The 18,420-nt window shown below is 46.5% G+C and overlaps 1 protein-coding gene across 1 annotated transcript in view; it reads right to left on the bottom strand.

Moving 5' to 3' along the window:
• Nucleotides 1-608: 608 nt before the first annotated feature.
• trrap (transformation/transcription domain-associated protein) overlaps nucleotides 609-18,420 on the bottom strand; it is an 83,963-nt gene continuing 66,151 nt past the window's right edge. Inside the window, 9 exon segments of the mRNA XM_035801328.2 lie at nucleotides 609-2,402; nucleotides 3,346-3,540; nucleotides 7,982-8,185; nucleotides 8,334-8,518; nucleotides 12,012-12,229; nucleotides 12,327-12,552; nucleotides 16,041-16,302; nucleotides 17,376-17,575; nucleotides 17,930-18,020. Of these exon segments, the coding sequence (XP_035657221.2) occupies nucleotides 2,118-2,402; nucleotides 3,346-3,540; nucleotides 7,982-8,185; nucleotides 8,334-8,518; nucleotides 12,012-12,229; nucleotides 12,327-12,552; nucleotides 16,041-16,302; nucleotides 17,376-17,575; nucleotides 17,930-18,020 (1,866 nt within the window). The 3' untranslated portion in view covers nucleotides 609-2,117.

Raw genomic sequence — 18,420 nt, 5'->3', positions numbered from 1 at the left:
GAGCGGCAACAGAGAGAAGTTGGATGACAAGAGAGTGAGATTAAGCGAGAGAAAGAGACATTTACAGTATTAAAGACATGGTTTATGAGTGTGGAGAGCAGGCTGACAGTATAACTCAGCATAGGCCAGACCATACTGAGATATATGGACATGGATAAATCAGTCGCCAGGGGAGAGGCGGAGGCTGACCACACCTCTGTAGTCTTCCCCTGGAATTCCATGGCAGGGAGGAGGGGGGGGGGGGCTGACACTGAGGAACAAAAAAAAGGCAAACAAGGTTATTCTGCCTCCACATAGCCCTCAGCCAAAATGTTAACAGGGATTTACTTGAAACTGCAGACCAGCTAAATGTAGTGCTTTTAATTTTTCAGTTATTTAGAATAGAAAAAAAAAAAAACATTGTCCAAGTGTGGCACGATTGATTTATCTCCCTTTGTGCCAAGCATGATGTGTGCAATGTGAGAGGTAGCGACTGCAATGTAAGACAAGGTCTTTTTTTCCCCCTGAAAGAAGTGTAATTTCATCAACTCTATTGTAACTGAATGGGTATGAGATGCACTGTGAAATTGAATGGCGACACACAAACAAGGGTCTCCAGAAAATGGAAATTATTTAAAAGAGCATTTTATTAAAACAAAATGCATATTTACAAGGCAGGAGGTAACAATCCTTCAGTTGGTCGAAAAGCACTGTACCTTTACAAAAAAATGGGGGATAACGCATACAAAAAACATGTCAGTGTAGCCCATATAGGCTACTACAGAGATGCTGTATGTATAGATACTGCTTACGGAGTACAGTCTTGAACCTGAACGCTTGAGTGCAAGACAGTTGTGCTAAAGGGAATTCAATTAGCGTAAAAAAAAAAAATATCCTCATCTAGACTTCTGACAGCTGCAATAGAACGAAAACCTAAAGTAAAAATGGCTTTTGAGTAGCTCGGACATTGTACAGTACACACACTCCAGGCAGTGAAAAGGAATGTCACAGCATAATTATTCACAAGAGCATTATATTCTACATTTTTTAGGGATATATAAAAAAATGTCAAACACATAATTTGGTATTTAAATAATAATACAAACTCAAAAAGGACTTAGAATATGTTTAACATTACGTTGATTCACTGGAGTCAACTTGTAAACTTAGAAAAGACTCGTTGAGACTATTACAACGTCAACTGAAAATCTTATGACCTCTACACAAAATGAGCATTATAAAACAGTACTGTACTTTCTCCAATACTCCCTGGACTGTTCCATTTTCATGGAGGGATGATATACACAACACACAGTAAGTCAAGTACAGAGAGCGGTGATGCAGAATAAACACGTGTCAGACTACATTTGGTTCGAGTGCCTTAGTTTCTCCATCATAGTGAGTTTCCTGATTAGCCTGGTTAAACAAGACTGAACGTGTCCAGACTGGTTTTACCAGGCTATTTCCTGATAACATGGGTACCTGACTGGTTCTGCAGCACTCAACTTCGCTACATCGTTCCCTTGCTTTGTTTGCTTGCTACAGTAAATTGCTGCATCCTTTCAACTTGAGACCAGGAAGCCCTCTTCAAAAATAATACCTGACAGAACCATTTCTACATGACAAAAGCATTTTCTTCACTTCCAGTTTACATCTTATGATTTCCTCTTTTCTGTGGCTCAATAGTGAAAGGCGCCTGTCACGCTATTCAGTGGCCAATGATGACATCTTATGGTTGTGTGAGCAGCATAAGCAATAAGGTGTGGTATATGGCCAAAATACCACAGCTAGGGCAGTTCTTAGGCATTACGCAACGAGGCGTGCTTGGACATAGCCCTTAGCCCCGGTTCAGTATATTGGACATACGCCACCAACCACGGAGGTGCCTTATTACTATCATAAACTGGTCACCAACATAATTAGGTCAGTAAAAATAAATATTTGTCATACCCGTGGTATAAGGTCTGATATACCACGGCTGTCTGTCAATCAGCATCCAGGGTTCAAACCACCCTGTTTATAATGTGCATTAGAACCCCCTCATTTCATAGGTTTTATCATGTCCATTGTCTTCTTAATCTTTCCCCCCTCTCTTCTCCCCCTCACAACCAGGGCTGCCAGGCATCTCCTCTCCCCCCTTATAGCCAGGGGTGCCAGGCAGGGTCCATGCGACAGAGGTTGTCCAGGCTGTTGGCAGCAGCCACCAGGGTGTTGACCTTTGACTCCCCTCCCTCGAACTGGGCCAGGTTGTGGAGCCTGGTCATGATGGCAGTCACAGCCTTCTGCACCAGGGACACTAGCTGCTGGGAGTCCATGTTCTCAGGCTGGCCTGCTGGGGACAGGGGCATGGACGTGTCCTCCTGGGTCTTCTTGTGCCACGCGATGATCTCGTCACGGAGCACCGCCTTCAGGATGCCATCCACCTAGTGGGGGAAAAGGAGAGGAGAGAACAGAGAATGATGGAGAGCAGCCAAATGCACCTTGCACTCTAGCAAGACTATTTATGGGAACCGAACTATGAATTGATACTAATTCAGGAACCATGAGATACTGTGAAACCACGGTGTATTGTTAACTCACCATGTTGGGTAGGGCTAGACACAGCAGCCATATAAACTATACAGAGACCACAATACTAGCTAACCACCTAGCTGCGTACTCGGTCTTCTCCACTCATTGTGCACACTTTATGGTGTGTTGAGGGCCTGCTTGTCAGAACAACCATCTCTTCTCCCAGTAAGTATGTGTAACCACCGCTCCGCCCCCCCACCAAAGAAAGCAGTGGCCTCTGGGATACATCTCCAGCTCTGTGTGTGTGTGTGTATTTCTAGCTCTCTGCACGCCCTCCATCCAAAAGCCCCGTCTTCAACATCCCAGTTTGTTCACCTCCTGAAGGAAGCAGCCCCTCTCTGGCTGTAGCTACAGGGTGAAGCTATACATAGACATATAGCTGCCTGCCTGATGCCCTATCATTACAGGACCAACTTAGATATACAGCCCTCCTCCTGCCACAGCTGGGACTGAGGCTGAGAGGCTGTTGTTTTGATACGCCTCAGTAAATTTCCCTCCAAGTTTACATTTGTGGGATGTAAAATACCCACACAGAATAACATCCATCGAGAATTATAGTGTCTAAATTAAGACAAGAATTGAACTTAATTAAACTGTAAACTTAATTCAAGTGTATGGTTCTACCAATGAGTTCTACGTGGTGCACAGTAGTGGTCTACCAATGTAAAGGATAATTCTCACCAACCATGATTTCAATTTAAACTGTAATATGCCAATTCATTATTTTTGTCCAATAAACATGGCTAACAAACCATGAAAGTAATTTGCTGTTGTACAACAGGTGTGTGTGCTTACCTTGAAGTTTGGTTGAGCAAAGCAGCGTGCCACAGCGATCATGGAGGCGGTGAGGGGGCCAGAGACGCCGATGGTGGTCAGGAACTCTGAGATGTTGGGCGTCAGACGGAAGGGCACGGGCCGGTTGGCGTCCAGATCACCAGTGGCATCGTTGATGTCGAAGCGGAAGTAAGACACATTCAGCTTCCCCGTGTCCTGTTGGAGGAGAGAAGTATAATGGTTAGGATCAGTGTGTGTGTGTGTGTGTGTGTCTCTCTACACTTCCTGATATTGCCTCATACAGTGCATTTGTAAACTTTTTCCACATTTTGTTAATTACAGCCTTATTCTAAAATGGATTAAATTAAAAATGTTCCTAGTCAATCTACACACAATACTCCATAATGACAAAGCAAAAAACAGATTTAGCATCATGCTGTGGGGATGTTTTTCAGCAGCAGGGACTGGGAGCCTTGTCAGGATCGAGGGAAAGATTAATTGAGCAAAGTCTTCGATGAAAACCTGCTCCAGAGCGCTCAGGACCTCAGGTGTACCTTCGCCCCAGTCTAACAGGACAACAACCCTAAACACACAGGCAAGACAATGCAGAAGTGGCTTCGGGACATATCTATGAATGTCCTTGAGTGGCCCAGCCAGATCCCAGACTTGAACATGATCAAACATCTCTAGAGAGACCTAAAAATAGCTGTGCAGCAACGCTCCCCATCCAACCTGACAGAGCTTGAGCGGATCTGCAGAGAAATTCCCCAAATACAGGTGTGCCAAGCTTGTAGCATCATACCCAAGAAGACTCAAGACTGTAATCGCTGACAAAGGTGCGTCAACAAAGTACAGAGTAAAGGTTCTGAATACTGATACATTTGCAAATGTCTAAAAACCTGTTTTTTCTTTGTCATTGTGGGGTATTGTGTGTAGATTGATGTGGGGACGACGACAATTTCATCCATTTTAGAATAAGTCTGTTACCTAACAAAATGTGCAAAAAGTCAAGGGGTCTGAAAACTTTCTGAATGCACTGTAGATTCCAGTCTGGATTCCACCGTGTACAATCACTAAGACAAGTCATCTATAAACATTCTCCTGAGGTATTCTCTATGGCCATGTTTCTCCTGTATAGAACCCATGGACAGGATACAGCTGCCTTCCAGTAAAGTGTTTAACTACAAAATGGCTGTTTTTATTGATCTGCCGTAGACAGAGCACCATAAAACAACATATCACCCCAAGCACATCCATAATCCCTCCATCCCTCTTTCTCTGTCGAGTTAAGTATATACAGCAGGACTTTGTCTTTAAGCCTGCGTTTGTGTAAAGAGGGACCCGTATGAAGAGCAAAGAGCATTCTGGGAAGATAAGCTGTTTATGGGAGAAAGTGCGTGTGCTTATGACAGCTTTATGGCAAAAGCATTTCATTTGAGGTTTTTTCCCCCAACAGGGTTAGACGCTAGACCCCCGGAGGATCAGAGAAGCTCAGAGAGAAACTTCTCTGGCTCCGGACTGAGGCAGGGTCCTGAATAATAACACATTAACAGGTGACTGCTAATCCACTTTGATGCTGTATCAATAGACTGAGTCAACAATACGAGGGAGGTGACATTACAATCCATACTCTGAGGATGGGGGCAGGCAGAGGCCAAACCATCTCAATGCACTATGTTAGAAAAGCTGACTATTCTAGGGGTAAAATATGGGGTTATTGGGGTGTTTATTGGGGCTAGGCTAGTGGTTACACATGTCAGTAATGTCCTTGATATGCTGGTGTCAGTGTGCGTGCATGCGCGTGTGTGCGTGCGTGTAATCCTGCCTGTGGCTAATGGGATCTATGGCGTGGAACAGGCAGAGAGGGGGCTTAATGCGTCCGCTTAGCTGCCCAGTGAAACGCCTGTCAGCAGATCATAGAAGAGGAGAGGGGAAAGGAGAGGAGGCTGTCCGTCTGTTCCACACAATCATCTTTAATAATGACTTTCAGAGATATACTCTCTGCCCGCCGAAAGGACCGCGTGCGCGTGTGTGTGTATCACTGCTCTGGTGCGACACACACTCTGGGCTCTTTATATTGAATGGTCTCTGATAGCAGAGCAAAGAGTCGGAATAAGACTGACTGTCAAAACAGCATCGTCCCATAGAGGCTCACTGACTGACAGGGCTGCATTGATGTCATAGAGAGGAAGTCATGCATATTACCAGTCAGAGCGATGCGTATCTCTAATGAATCTAAGGAGGAACATCTCCATACTGAATTAGTCTCCTTGACATGAATCATCCTTTGACAGACTGCTTCAAATTCCCTTCGCCACGTGTCCTTGGCTGGGTTAGGTGTGTGTGTGTGTGTGCACGCTTTTATGAGTGTGAGTATGCGTTTATCCGTGCGTGTTAGGGTTGGGCGGTAAACCATATTTTACTATATACTGGGAGAAATGAACGGACCAGTTTAATTTTTTTGACTTTTCCTTCCATAACTGTATTTCAATGTTTGGTTTGTAAAAATGTGATATGAAACTCCGGCGAATGTAATATCCATTTTTATGGTTAGCGGTTTGCTTCTCGAGTCATCTTTCTCCCTCTCCTGCTGCATGCCCTGCCCTGCCCTTGTCACTCAATGGAGAGCAGTTGCTCAATCACAGAATCTTTTAAATCAGAGAGGACTAGGCAAAGCATGAATGTTCGCTAGCTACATAAGGTAAGAAAACATGTAATGTAACATCGAATTAGGGTCCCCTGGAAACACTGACCAACACTTTGCTTCCTACCCTCTCAATAATTCCTCCCTGGCTTATTCATTCGTTGTCATGTCAAAACAATGTATCAAGGCGCTGCCCACTACATATCAACTATAGTTTATCATTATATTTCTATGACTCCAACAGTTCACCAATTAACTAGGCCTAGTTTTTTTGCCAGTATCATGCAGCCCTGTGTGGCAGTGTGGAAATGAAGTTGGATTGAACAGTATAAAACAATCAGAATGGAGAAAGACCCATTGAAATCATTTAGAATGTATGAGTTGCCACCCTGGGGTCATGGCCAGCTCTCCCGCTATCTCTCTCAGAATGACCTTCTTGATCCAAATCAGTCAGGTTTCAAGACTAGTCATTCAACTGAGACTGCTCTTCTCTGTATCACGGAGGCGCTCCGCACTGCTAAAGCTAACTCTCTCTCCTCTGCTCTCATCCTTCTTGACCTATCGGCTGCCTTCGATACTGTGAACCATCAGATCCTCCTCTCCACCCTCTCCGAGTTGGGCATCTCCGGCGCGGCCCACGCTTGGATTGCGTCCTACCTGACAGGTCGCTCCTACCAGGTGGCGTGGCGAGAATCTGTCTCCTCACCACGCGCTCTCACCACTGGTGTCCCCCAGGGCTCTGTTCTAGGCCCTCTCCTATTCTCGCTATACACCAAGTCACTTGGCTCTGTCATAACCTCACATGGTCTCTCCTATCATTGCTATGCAGACGACACACAATTAATCTTCTCCTTTCCCCCTTCTGATGACCAGGTGGCGAATCGCATCTCTGCATGTCTGGCAGACATATCAGTGTGGATGACGGATCACCACCTCAAGCTGAACCTCGGCAAGACGGAGCTGCTCTTCCTCCCAGGGAAGGACTGCCCGTTCCATGATCTCGCCATCACGGTTGACAACTCCATTGTGTCCTCCTCCCAGAGCGCTAAGAACCTTGGCGTGATCCTGGACAACACCCTGTCGTTCTCAACTAACATCAAGGCGGTGGCCCGTTCCTGTAGGTTCATGCTCTACAACATCCGCAGAGTACGACCCTGCCTCACACAGGAAGCGGCGCAGGTCCTAATCCAGGCACTTGTCATCTCCCGTCTGGATTACTGCAACTCGCTGTTGGCTGGGCTCCTGCCTGTGCCATTAAACCCCTACAACTCATCCAGAACGCCGCAGCCCGTCTGGTGTTCAACCTTCCCAAGTTCTCTCACGTCACCCCGCTCCTCCGCTCTCTCCACTGGCTTCCAGTTGAAGCTCGCATCCGCTACAAGACCATGGTGCTTGCCTACGGAGCTGTGAGGGGAACGGCACCTCAGTACCTCCAGGCTCTGATCAGGCCCTACACCCAAACAAGGGCACTGCGTTCATCCACCTCTGGCCTGCTCGCCTCCCTACCACTGAGGAAGTACAGTTCCCGCTCAGCCCAGTCAAAACTGTTCGCTGCTCTGGCCCCCCAATGGTGGAACAAACTCCCTCACGACGCCAGGACAGCGGAGTCAATCACCACCTTCCGGAGACACCTGAAACCCCACCTCTTTAAGGAATACCTAGGATAGGATAAAGTAATCCTTCTCACCCCCCCCACCCCTTAAAATATTTAAATGCACTATTGTAAAGTGGCTGTTCCACTGGATGTCATAAGGTGAATGCACCAATGTGTAAGTCGCTTTGGATAAGAGCGTCTGCTAAATGACTTAAATGTTAAATGTAAATGTAAATGAACTACTACCCATAAAGCATATTCAGAGCTCTTATTATTAAAAGGCATAAAATACCATCAAGTCTTGAAAAATCGTGATATGATGTCACCAAGCCCTAGTGTGTGTGCATGCACGTGTCTGTATGTCCAGGTGTGTGTGTGTGTGTGTGTGTGTGTGTGTGTGCTCGTCGCTCTCCCCCTACCTGTGCTATTTGCAGCATCTCAGGGTTGAGGCGGTTGAGGTGTAACATGAATTCAGCCAGGCCGATGAGAGACAGCTGGATGGTGAACATCTTTCTGAAGGTCCAGTAGTCTGTAGCGTTGGGGAAGGTGTGTAACGCCCACTCCCTCAGCATGCTGCGAGGTACCATGTTCCCCTGCACCTCCTTCAGAATGTCACGCAGCACCTGGTGGGGACAGGGGAGGTTAGAGTCAGAGGGAGTGTGTCTGTGTGTTCCAGACAGTACCTGGTGGCTGGCCAGTGTGCCACTGGTCTGTACAGTAGCCAGACGGCCGTTGTATGTGTGTCTCCATGCGGTATGTTCCAGACAGTACCTGGTGGCTGGCCTGTGTGCCTCTAGCCTGTACAGTAGCCAGGCGGTCGTAGTAGCGTGAGATGGGGTTGTCATGCTCAATGCCTTTCTTGGCACAGCGTTGCTTATAGATCTCCACCAGAGACAGAGATGATGGGTTGTCCTCTACCAGACGCATCTGAGGAGACACAGCTACCACCCTGGGGACTGGAGAGATAGGAAGGGGGAGAGTAAGCACAATTTAATAACATGGTAAACTGATTACACACATCCATACACTGTATACAACCTAACCTTGGAGGACGAGAGAGGGAGAGAGAAAGCCACCTCAATACAACATTGCAATACTAAACATCTACATTTTCCAAGGCAAAACAAGCCATCTTCATTTCAATACACTGTGTAAAGTAAACTAGCACACCCAACACTGCACAACAGGTCTACATATCTGACCTAAGATGTGTCAACACAAGAGGTAACACTAGGGTTACTAGAGGTTCAGAGGACAGAACCTGGAATGTAAATCACACCCACGGAAACATTTACATAACATGGTAAACCACCAACCGAACACATTTCACTTAGAGGGAATGAGTAGAGGGACCACAGAAGTCCACATTCCCTCTTAAACAACCCAATCAGTCGCTGAGAGGGAGAGTGGGCAAACATCTGGATGGGAGGAAAACTGGGGGAGGACAGGAAAGGAAATTGTTTATACAATGGGATTGTGAGAGAGAGCGAGCGAGTCTCTCCCATCCCCCTCTAATGTATAACCCATCTATCTAATTTACAATGAGTGTACCAAACATTAAGAACACCTGCTCTTTCCATGACAGACTGACCAGGTAAAAGCTATTATCCCTTATTGAAGTCATTTGTTAAATCCACTTCAGTGTAGATGAAGGGGAGGATTTTTAAGGCTTGAGACATGAATTGTGCATGTGTGCCATTCAGAGGGTGAGTGGGCAAGACAAGTTTTAAGTGCCTTTGAACGGGGCATGGTAGTAGGTGCCAGGCGCATAGGTTTGAGTGTGTTGAGAACTGAACCGCTGCTGGGTTTTTCACACGCAACAGTTTCCCTTGTTTAACAAGAATAATCCACCACCCAAAGAACATCCAGCCAACTTGACACAACTGTGGGAAGCATTGGAGTCAACATGGGCCAGTAGCCCTGTGGAACGCTTTTAACACCTTGTAGAGTCCATGCCCCAATGAACTGACGCTGTTCTGATGGCAAAAGGGGTTGTGCAACTCAATATTGGGAAGGTGTTCCTAAAGTTTTGTATACTCAGTCTCTCCAATCTCTCTCTAAATGTCTATCCCATCTCTTCAGATCAGATGAAAGGAAAGACATGAGCCCTCTTATTCTATTTTGAAATGCACTTCTTTAGGTCATCAGACCAGAAGAATGTAGCCCCCCCATGAGGATGCCCTTGACCTCTGACCTGGAAGTGGTTCACCATAATACTGATAAATCAATCACAGAAAGGCAATTTAGATTCAATCTCCCAGCCAGCCTCCCGTGGGAATAACCTTGCATCTTATTTAATTCACTCACTGACATTCTCTGCCCTGACACATGTCGACAATTCACCTCAATTTCATTTCTCCCATTCCTCTCTCCTCTGCCATATTTTTCTTTAAATAAAACGACATGTACAGTACAACTAAAGAGGTTGCTAGGATTTAAACATCACCCGCCTGCCTTATCGGACTGTATAGACATGCCCTTGGAAAAACAGTTTAGACTGAGCTACACTTGACATTTCTACTCGCTCCTTGAATTCTCTATTCCTGGGTTGAGAGCCCAAGATACAGAGAGGAGATTTTTAGACTGCCTGTCAAAAAAACTGGCCTGCCAAGAAGAAAATGAGAGAAACAGACCTGTAGAATGATATGAAAGAGGAGAGTCAGAGAGGAAAGACCAGACAGACCTGTAGAATGATATATGAAAGAGCAGAGTCAGAAAGGAAAGGGAAGGAGAGACCAGACAGACCCGTAGAATGATATGAAAGAGCAAAGTCAGAGAGGAAAGGGAAGGAGACACCAGACACACCTGTAGAATGATATATGAAAGAGCAGAGTCAGAGAGGAAAGGGAAGGAGAGACCAGACAGACCTGTAGAATGATATATGAAAGAGCAGAGTCAGAGAGGAAAGGGAAGGAGAGACCAGACAGACCTGTAGAATGATATATGAAAGAGCAGAGTCAGAGAGGAAAGGGAAGGAGAGACCAGACAGACCTGTAGAATGATATATGAAAGAGCAGAGTCAGAGAGGAAAGGGAAGGAGAGACCAGACACGCCTGTAGAATGATATATGAAAGAGCAGAGTCAGAGAGGAAAGGGAAGGAGAGACCAGACACGCCTGTAGAATGATATATGAAAGAGCAGAGTCAGAGAGGAAAGGGAAGGAGAGACCAGACAGACCTGTAGAATGATATATGAAAGAGCAGAGTCAGAGAGGAAAGGGAAGGAGACACCAGACAGACCTGTAGAATGATATATGAAAGAGCAGAGTCAGAGAGGAAAGGGAAGGAGAGACCAGACACGCCTGTAGAATGATATATGAAAGAGCAGAGTCAGAGAAGAAAGGGAAGGAGAGACCAGACAGACCTGTAGAATGATATATGAAAGAGCAGAGTCAGAGAGGAAAGGGAAGGAGAGACCAGACAGACCTGTAGAATGATATATGAAAGAGCAGAGTCAGAGAGGAAAGGGAAGGAGAGACCAGACACGCCTGTAGAATGATATATGAAAGAGCAGAGTCAGAGAGGAAAGGGAAGGAGACACCAGACAGACCTGTAGAATGATATGAAAGAGCAGAGTCAGAGAGGAAAGGGAAGGAGAGACCAGACAGACCTGTAGAATGATATATGAATGAGCAGAGTCAGAGAGGAAAGGGAAGGAGACCAGACACGCCTGTAGAATGATATATGAAAGAGCAGAGTCAGAGAGGAAAGGGAAGGAGACACCAGACAGACCTGTAGAATGATATATGAAAGAGCAGAGTCTGAGAGGAAAGGGAAGGAGACACCAGACAGACCTGTAGAATGATATATGAAAGAGCAGAGTCAGAGAGGAAAGGGAAGGAGACACCAGACAGACCTGTAGAATGATATATGAAAGAGCAGAGTCAGAGAGGAAAGGGAAGGAGACACCAGACAGACCTGTAGAATGATATATGAAAGAGCAGAGTCAGAGAGGAAAGGGAAGGAGAGACCAGACACGCCTGTAGAATGATATATGAAAGAGCAGAGTCAGAGAAGAAAGGGAAGGAGACACCAGACAGACCTGTAGAATGATATATGAAAGAGCAGAGTCAGAGAAGAAAGGGAAGGAGACACCAGACACGCCTGTAGAATGATATATGAAAGAGCAAAGTCAGAGAGGAAAGGGAAGGAGACACCAGACACGCCTGTAGAATGATATGAAAGAGCAGAGTCAGAGAGGAAAGGGAAGGAGAGACCAGACACGCCTGTAGAATGATATATGAAAGAGCAGAGGACAGAGAAGGAGACCAGACCGACGTAAAACAATAGTCCAGAGAGTTGTCCCAGGAATAATGTGTCTCTTGGTGGTTTGAGACTAGAGACGGTGGAGAGAGCTAGCCCAGTGTGTGTCATACCAGTAAAGAAGAGGTGTCTCTTGATGGTCTGAGACTAGAGACGGTGGAGAGAGCTAACCCAGTGTGTGTCATACCAGTAAAGAAGAGGTGTCTCTTGGTGGTCTCCTTCCTCTTCTCCAGACAGGGGTTGAGCAGCCTCAGTAGCTGCAGGACCCTCTCCTCCCTGCGGGACTCAGTCAGACAGGCATCGTTCATCACCAGGTAGGGGTAGATCTTCCCATTGTGACCTCTGATGTAGAGACGTCGTGCTGCCGTGTTGTGTTTCTGGACTATCTCCACTCTGGGCATGAACCTGAAGGAAACGAGACACACAGTTAGTACCTGGAGGTAATGGATGTGTAACACTTGTGTGTGCAAATACTTTCTATATAAACGTGCACCCTCCTCACCGTGCGATCTTGATGTAATAGTGTGTGGGTTTGGGCATGAGGAACTCCCCAGGGATCTCCACCTCGGCGGTCTGGGCTGAGAAGTTGCTAAGGAAGCGGCACTTCTCCTCGATCAGGAAGAACTTGGGCAGCTGCTTGGTCTTGGCCTCCAGGATCTTGATCCACTTCTTGAGCTTAGAGATGAGGTTGTGGAGCTTCATGGAGCCAGGCACGCTGAAGTCAAAGTCTGCATGGAGACAGATGACCAGCAGGAGGTTATTATTAAGTGGAGGTAGACAACCTGTTAGATTAGAAGGAAGCCAACACAAAAGCCTAGACTGACAACTATGAAATTCAAAGTTTGTGTTCAAATGGTTTATCTATTAAGGGTCAAAGAGAAATCAAAAATGGTCAGATTGACAGATGGAAATAAGGCAATAAGATAAATGACCAATGACAGCAAAGCTGAGACTGAAAAGAACCAATGCGTAAGAGGCAGAAATAAGCGCTTCGTTGCCATATCAACCAAAGTGCTGTACGTTTTCCACCCAGTCCCCCATGGAGCTAGTCTACTGATACAATCACAAGGGTTTACATTTCATATTCAAGACACAACTGACATTGTGCATATTCTTGGGAGGGAACGGTAGAACAAAAGGTGCAAGCAGAAAGGGAGCCACGGTGATGGCCCGAGGACATCTTTATCAAACAGGTACAAACCTGCTCCATTATTACAAGCCTGTTGTGCTCTGCTTGTTGTAATGAAACCATGAAAGTGTATCAGAGAATGAAAGGCCTTGCCATTTCAAACCTCTTTCGGAGTGAACTCTTACACTTTAAATAAACCTCTTTTTAAATTTTTTTTATCCAATGTTCCTTCGTAGCATCCATTTTACCTGCCTGCTGTTTGCTATCCTAGGGGAAACGGTGAATTAGGCTAGTCGTATTGAATTGCCAATGATTCAGCAGCATAAAAGTATATATAACCTACAAATAGAATACATGAACTGTGGCTGTCTTCATTTTACAAGAATTCATTACCATCTCAATTGTTTTATGATGTAAAAATAGGAAATAATAGGAGAGCTGAAAATAACACATTTTGACACATTGGAGCTTGGCCATATAGTAGAAACTGAGTCAGAGCAGAAGTAAGGAGGAGGGCTATTTCAGTTCCTCTTTTCACTGACCGCTGATCAGTCATCTCATGCTTCTGTGAACAACAAGTCCCCTTCTCTCTGATCCATAGTCTCCTAAAACAGCTACCTTCTCCCTGACCGGAGACTGGAACACTAGGAGGCATGTAACTCTCCCTCTTTCACTGCCCTCTCCCTGCCCCCCTCCCTCCCCCTCATACCCAGAGAACCACAGTGGTCGGTGGTCCGTCTCTATAAATAGCCCCTGGACTTTATCGCAGCAGCAGGAAGTCTCAGGTGAGTTATACTCAGTGGTTTGTTCAGCAATAGATGTAACGGCTGGATGGCCACTGGTTGGCTGTCTGGACCTCAGAGCCAATCAGTCTCATACAACAACAGCGGTGCAGAAGGCTACTGGGTGTGATTGTGTGTTGAACTGCTATATTTGTTATTGATAAAAATAGAAAATGTTTAGAGTCCGGTAGATTCAGTGCAGGGAGACTTATTCCTGTATGTTCACCTGCACAACCCATCAGACAAAATAAGAAAATCCTATCAGAGTGTTTCTCATAGCCAAGTAAAATGTCCTTTTACAGAAAAGTTATTTCAGTGTGAAAATTGTTTGAAAAACTCAAGAGCATTCACATGCCATGTGGCCAATGTACTGTAGTTTGAGAGCCTGACAGAGATAGGTGAAAATATTGTAGCTGAAAACATGCGCTGGCTGCTGTGAACAGTGAAGTTATTTAAAATATTTTTTTTTCCAGGGATCTGACAAGCAGAGAGCTTTGGAGTGAATCCATTTAGAAAACAGTACCTCGTGCAAAGAGCATTCCCCATAATTGGATTTGAATGCCCCCCCCAGTCCCCTCTGACTAATGTTATGTGTGTGCACATAAACACAGATTTTCCGGCCCACAAACCCAGGGTAAGCGAGGGAGGGAGCGGGTAACGCAGCGAGGTTGGCTGCTCGGCAGCAGCAGAAGTGCGGGGCTGTAAACCCTGTTTGTTCCGCTCCGGAGGCTTGTCGGGTTTCTCTGCGGCGCTCGGTTGGCGTGGGTACAGCTGGGGAGCGACGGCAGGCACCCTGTGAGTCGGAGCTCCGGTGACGCCTGGCCGAGCCAACACAGCTGGCACCCAGTACCCACACATCTGGTAACATGAATGAATGCCACACGCTCCCCTTCTACCGCTTTCCATCTCTCTCATAGGCTCGTGTTCCTAATTTTCAATTTCTCCATTACTCAATTATCTTTCCCTCTTTTGTATTTTATTTTCATTCTCTCGCTCTCTATCCTCTGGCCCTCTCTCCCTCTCCCTGCACAGTCGACATGCAGTACCATAGCCAGACACATTAGCCCAGCTAGCCTCTCTCCCTCTCCCTGCCCAGTCAACATGCAGTACCTTAGCCAGACACATTAGCCCAGCTAGCCTCTCTCCCTCTCCCTGCCCAGTCAACATGCAGTACCATAGCCAGACACATTAGCTCAGCTAGCCTCTCCAGTCTGGTGGAGGGGAAAACAGAAGTGGAAAAGAGGGGGAACAGAGGGAGGCCAGGGAATGAGCAGCTCTGTGTGCACTCAGTCATACAGTGTTGAGAAGAGAGCCAGAGGAGAGGAGGGTTGTGTGGATACAGGGAAGGAGTTGGAGGTTGCAGCAGAGATTCTTAATTTAAACCAGTAGCCAGGGAACTGAACTGTGGTTAAACCTGGGGGTTAACGTACTATTTCCAAAAAATAAGAATTTGTTTTTTTAGAAATGTCTCTATGTGGGCCAGTCTGCACCTGTCTGTCTGTTGCATTCCTAAGTAGAATATAAATAAATACTCAGGAGGATGAGGGTCTGTCTCATGGGTCGCTGACTAACATGCACACGAGAGATAAACGGAGCGCTTCATGATTCAAATGAACTTCTGCGTAACTGTTTCCAAGGTATTGTTATGAAACAGTATGTGGTAGGCTGATGATTTGAGTTACAACAGTTGCTGAGGTCAAATACAAAGGCCACAATAAAAAATGTCTGCAGTTTTTCAATAGTTTCTCTTACTGCTATTAAACATCCTTCAGTTCAAACTGAACTCTCATTGGAGCTGCAGTACCAGTAAGCACTGTTTTGATCTTCTCCACATGCTGTGCCTGTATGTACCCAAATGACCGCTAAACAGGCCTGGAGGGCAAGTCAGTGGGTTGGATTAGCAGAGCTGTGTAATGCCTGTGTAATCAACACCCCAAACCAGCCCAGCAAACACGCACACACATACGTCAGCCCTCCATTAAATCAAATCATCTGGTTCAGAAGCCCCAATTACGTTCCGGAACACGACTGTTCTGTTGTTTCTGCCTGGTGAAAAATAACCCTGGCCTGCTGATGCACACAGAGTGTGGCTACATCTGGCAGCTTGGTTATGTCTGGCTATGGCTAGAATGAGCCCTGCATAAGGAATAGGGGGTGATTTGAGATTTACCCCTACACTCCTATGGGTCAACACTGTTAGTAAGACTCCAAAAGTGAGTTATATTTCTTAAAAATAAAATCAATAATAGGGAAATAATTAACCTAGCAGAAGTAACAAACTACATGAGGTTAGAGCAGTGTGTACCTGTGGTGAACTGTCCCTTCATCTTCTGGAAGACCGGGTCCTGGGCGGTGGCCTGGGCTCGGCGGGCGAGCGACTCGGACGCCGCGCTGGAGAACATGGTGGAAACGTTGGAGACGTTCTCCAGCCCCACGCCAAAAGTGCTCACCAGCTTCTTGACGAAGTTCAGCGTGTGCGGCGTGATCTTGGCGTCCGACACGGCACCGCTCTTCTCGAACGCCACCGAGTAGCACTTAAACAGACCCTGCTGGAGCTGTCTCAGGACCTGGATGGGAAGGGGGGAGGAAGATATTGATCATGAACATGTATACTACACTGTTTCTGACCCTAAAAATGCTGATAGTGAGCAAAATATGCCGCCCACAAGCTCACCATACCCCCCTAATCCACCAACCCTCCCTCCTTTTCCAATAGTCCCCCCCCCTACTGAAACTCTCCCCAGGCAGGTGTATCCAGGTGAGGTTGTTCCCACTGTGTTCCTCTGTCCTGGTTTAACCAATGGAACGGACTGCAGCGCTGTGCCTTCTGTGAGCCCCGAGCACAGACACTACTACCCCCCTCTCCCACACAGCATGGCTAAAGCACTTTGCAGCACCGGCGAGTTGCATTTGGAAGCTTGTATTATGTCAGCGCTCTCCCGGTTTATAGAAACCAGTCAAGGTTTCTATAGGGGGGTAGGATAGAGTGTTCTAGATGAGGGAGTGATTCCACAGGAAAAATAAGTTAATCCTCTGTGTAAATGTTGCATTCACTGACAGTCACTTCCATTTTCCAGTCTAGGCTCGCTGTGTTGGAGGTTGGATGGAAAAGTCGCAGTTTAGCTTCGCCATGTCAGAAACATGACAGAGCCCTTCCTTCAACAGGGCTTCAGACTACTCAGGTAGAGCAGAGCACAGGACTGAACAGAGGTGGCTAATGGTAGTGGTGGAAAATAGGAGAACAGATGAGTGCCTGGGTGTGTAGGAGGACAGGGAATGGGCAGCTCTGTGTACTCAGTCATACAGCATTGACAAGAGAGCCAGAGGAGAGAAGGGAGAGTTGTGTGGATACAGGGAAGGAGTTGGAGGTTGGTGCAGAGTTTTCTTGTTTAAACCAGTGGCCAGGGAACTGAACAGTGGTTAAACCTGGGGGTTAACATACTATTTCAAAAAAAATCTGAATTTGTTTAGAAATGTCTCTACGGGGGCCAGTCTACACCGGTATTTCCGTTGCATTCCTGAGTAGAATATAAATAAATACTCAGGAGGATGAAGGATTCATGGGTCGCTGACTAACACAGTCCTCTAACACACACACCCTCTCACCACCATCCCAGGTGACCAGGTGCCCCTGCCTCACCTCTTCGTGCCAGTTCTCTCTGAACCAGACCATCTGGTCCACAATACCCTCCAGAGAGGAGAGCAGGGTGGGGTGCAGCTCTCGCTGCATGTGCATGATCCTGCTGCAGCGCCACATAGGGGCCGTGGCCCTGATGGGGCCCGGGTCAGACGCCGAGTGGGTCTGGGCCCCCACCGAACTGGGCTGCTGCTGGCCCGAGTCTAGAGAGGAGAAAGAGGTGGGGAGAGAGAAAAACGAGGTGTGAAGACAGTGGAGGCAGAATCGAGGGGTAGTGATGAGAGAAGAGAAAAGGAGAGAGAGTGTAGATAAAAGAAAAGGCATTAGGCATTAGGAAGCAAAAAGACAATGAGTTCTAAAATGCACTTCAAAGCCTGCAAAACAAAGTCATAGCTTTGTTTGATAACCACTCCTGTATCTACAAGGTGAATACATAAATACGCTACTCAACAGTAGCGCCGCTGTTAAACACAGTCATACCCTTCGTGTCCAAAAGGGGACATAATATCACCTTTAATGTTCAAACCGTGGTGAAAATCGGCACACACACAACTTACCGCTCTTGTAGCGTTCCCTCTGCTCGATCTTGAGCGTCAGGTAGAGGGTGCGGATGGGGAAGTAGACTGCCTGGGGGTACACTCGTCCCACCTAGCAGACAGCAGGGGGGGGGTCAGATTACCATTCAAAGAAGAAGCTACCCTCAGAGATCTCATTGCACACAGGAGAGGAGTGTACGCTGCAGAGAATCCCAAAGAATATCCAACATTGATACCCTACAAGCAGCTCTGTAATGTGTAATGGGGATATGAAACCCTGGAGGGTATTTCAGGTTCCAACAACTCTGTGGCTAAATGTAGAGGGTTGCTTTGGCCTAGACTGGTAGAGACTCACCTAAGTTCAGCGGGATCAACTTTATCCGCAAACTAACTATACACTCCATAATCTACATTTCTACAGACGTCATCAAGACACCTCAGAAAACCAAACACGATTTGACATAAACAATCCAGGGAATAAACAGGATGGATGTAAGAGTTTGACCGGTGGA

This window comes from Oncorhynchus keta, chromosome 24 (genome assembly GCF_023373465.1).
Source record: "Oncorhynchus keta strain PuntledgeMale-10-30-2019 chromosome 24, Oket_V2, whole genome shotgun sequence".
Taxonomy (NCBI): Eukaryota; Metazoa; Chordata; class Actinopteri; order Salmoniformes; family Salmonidae; genus Oncorhynchus; species Oncorhynchus keta.
Note: the sequence above shows the minus strand (reverse complement) of the source record. Positions and strands in the feature narration are given on the sequence as shown.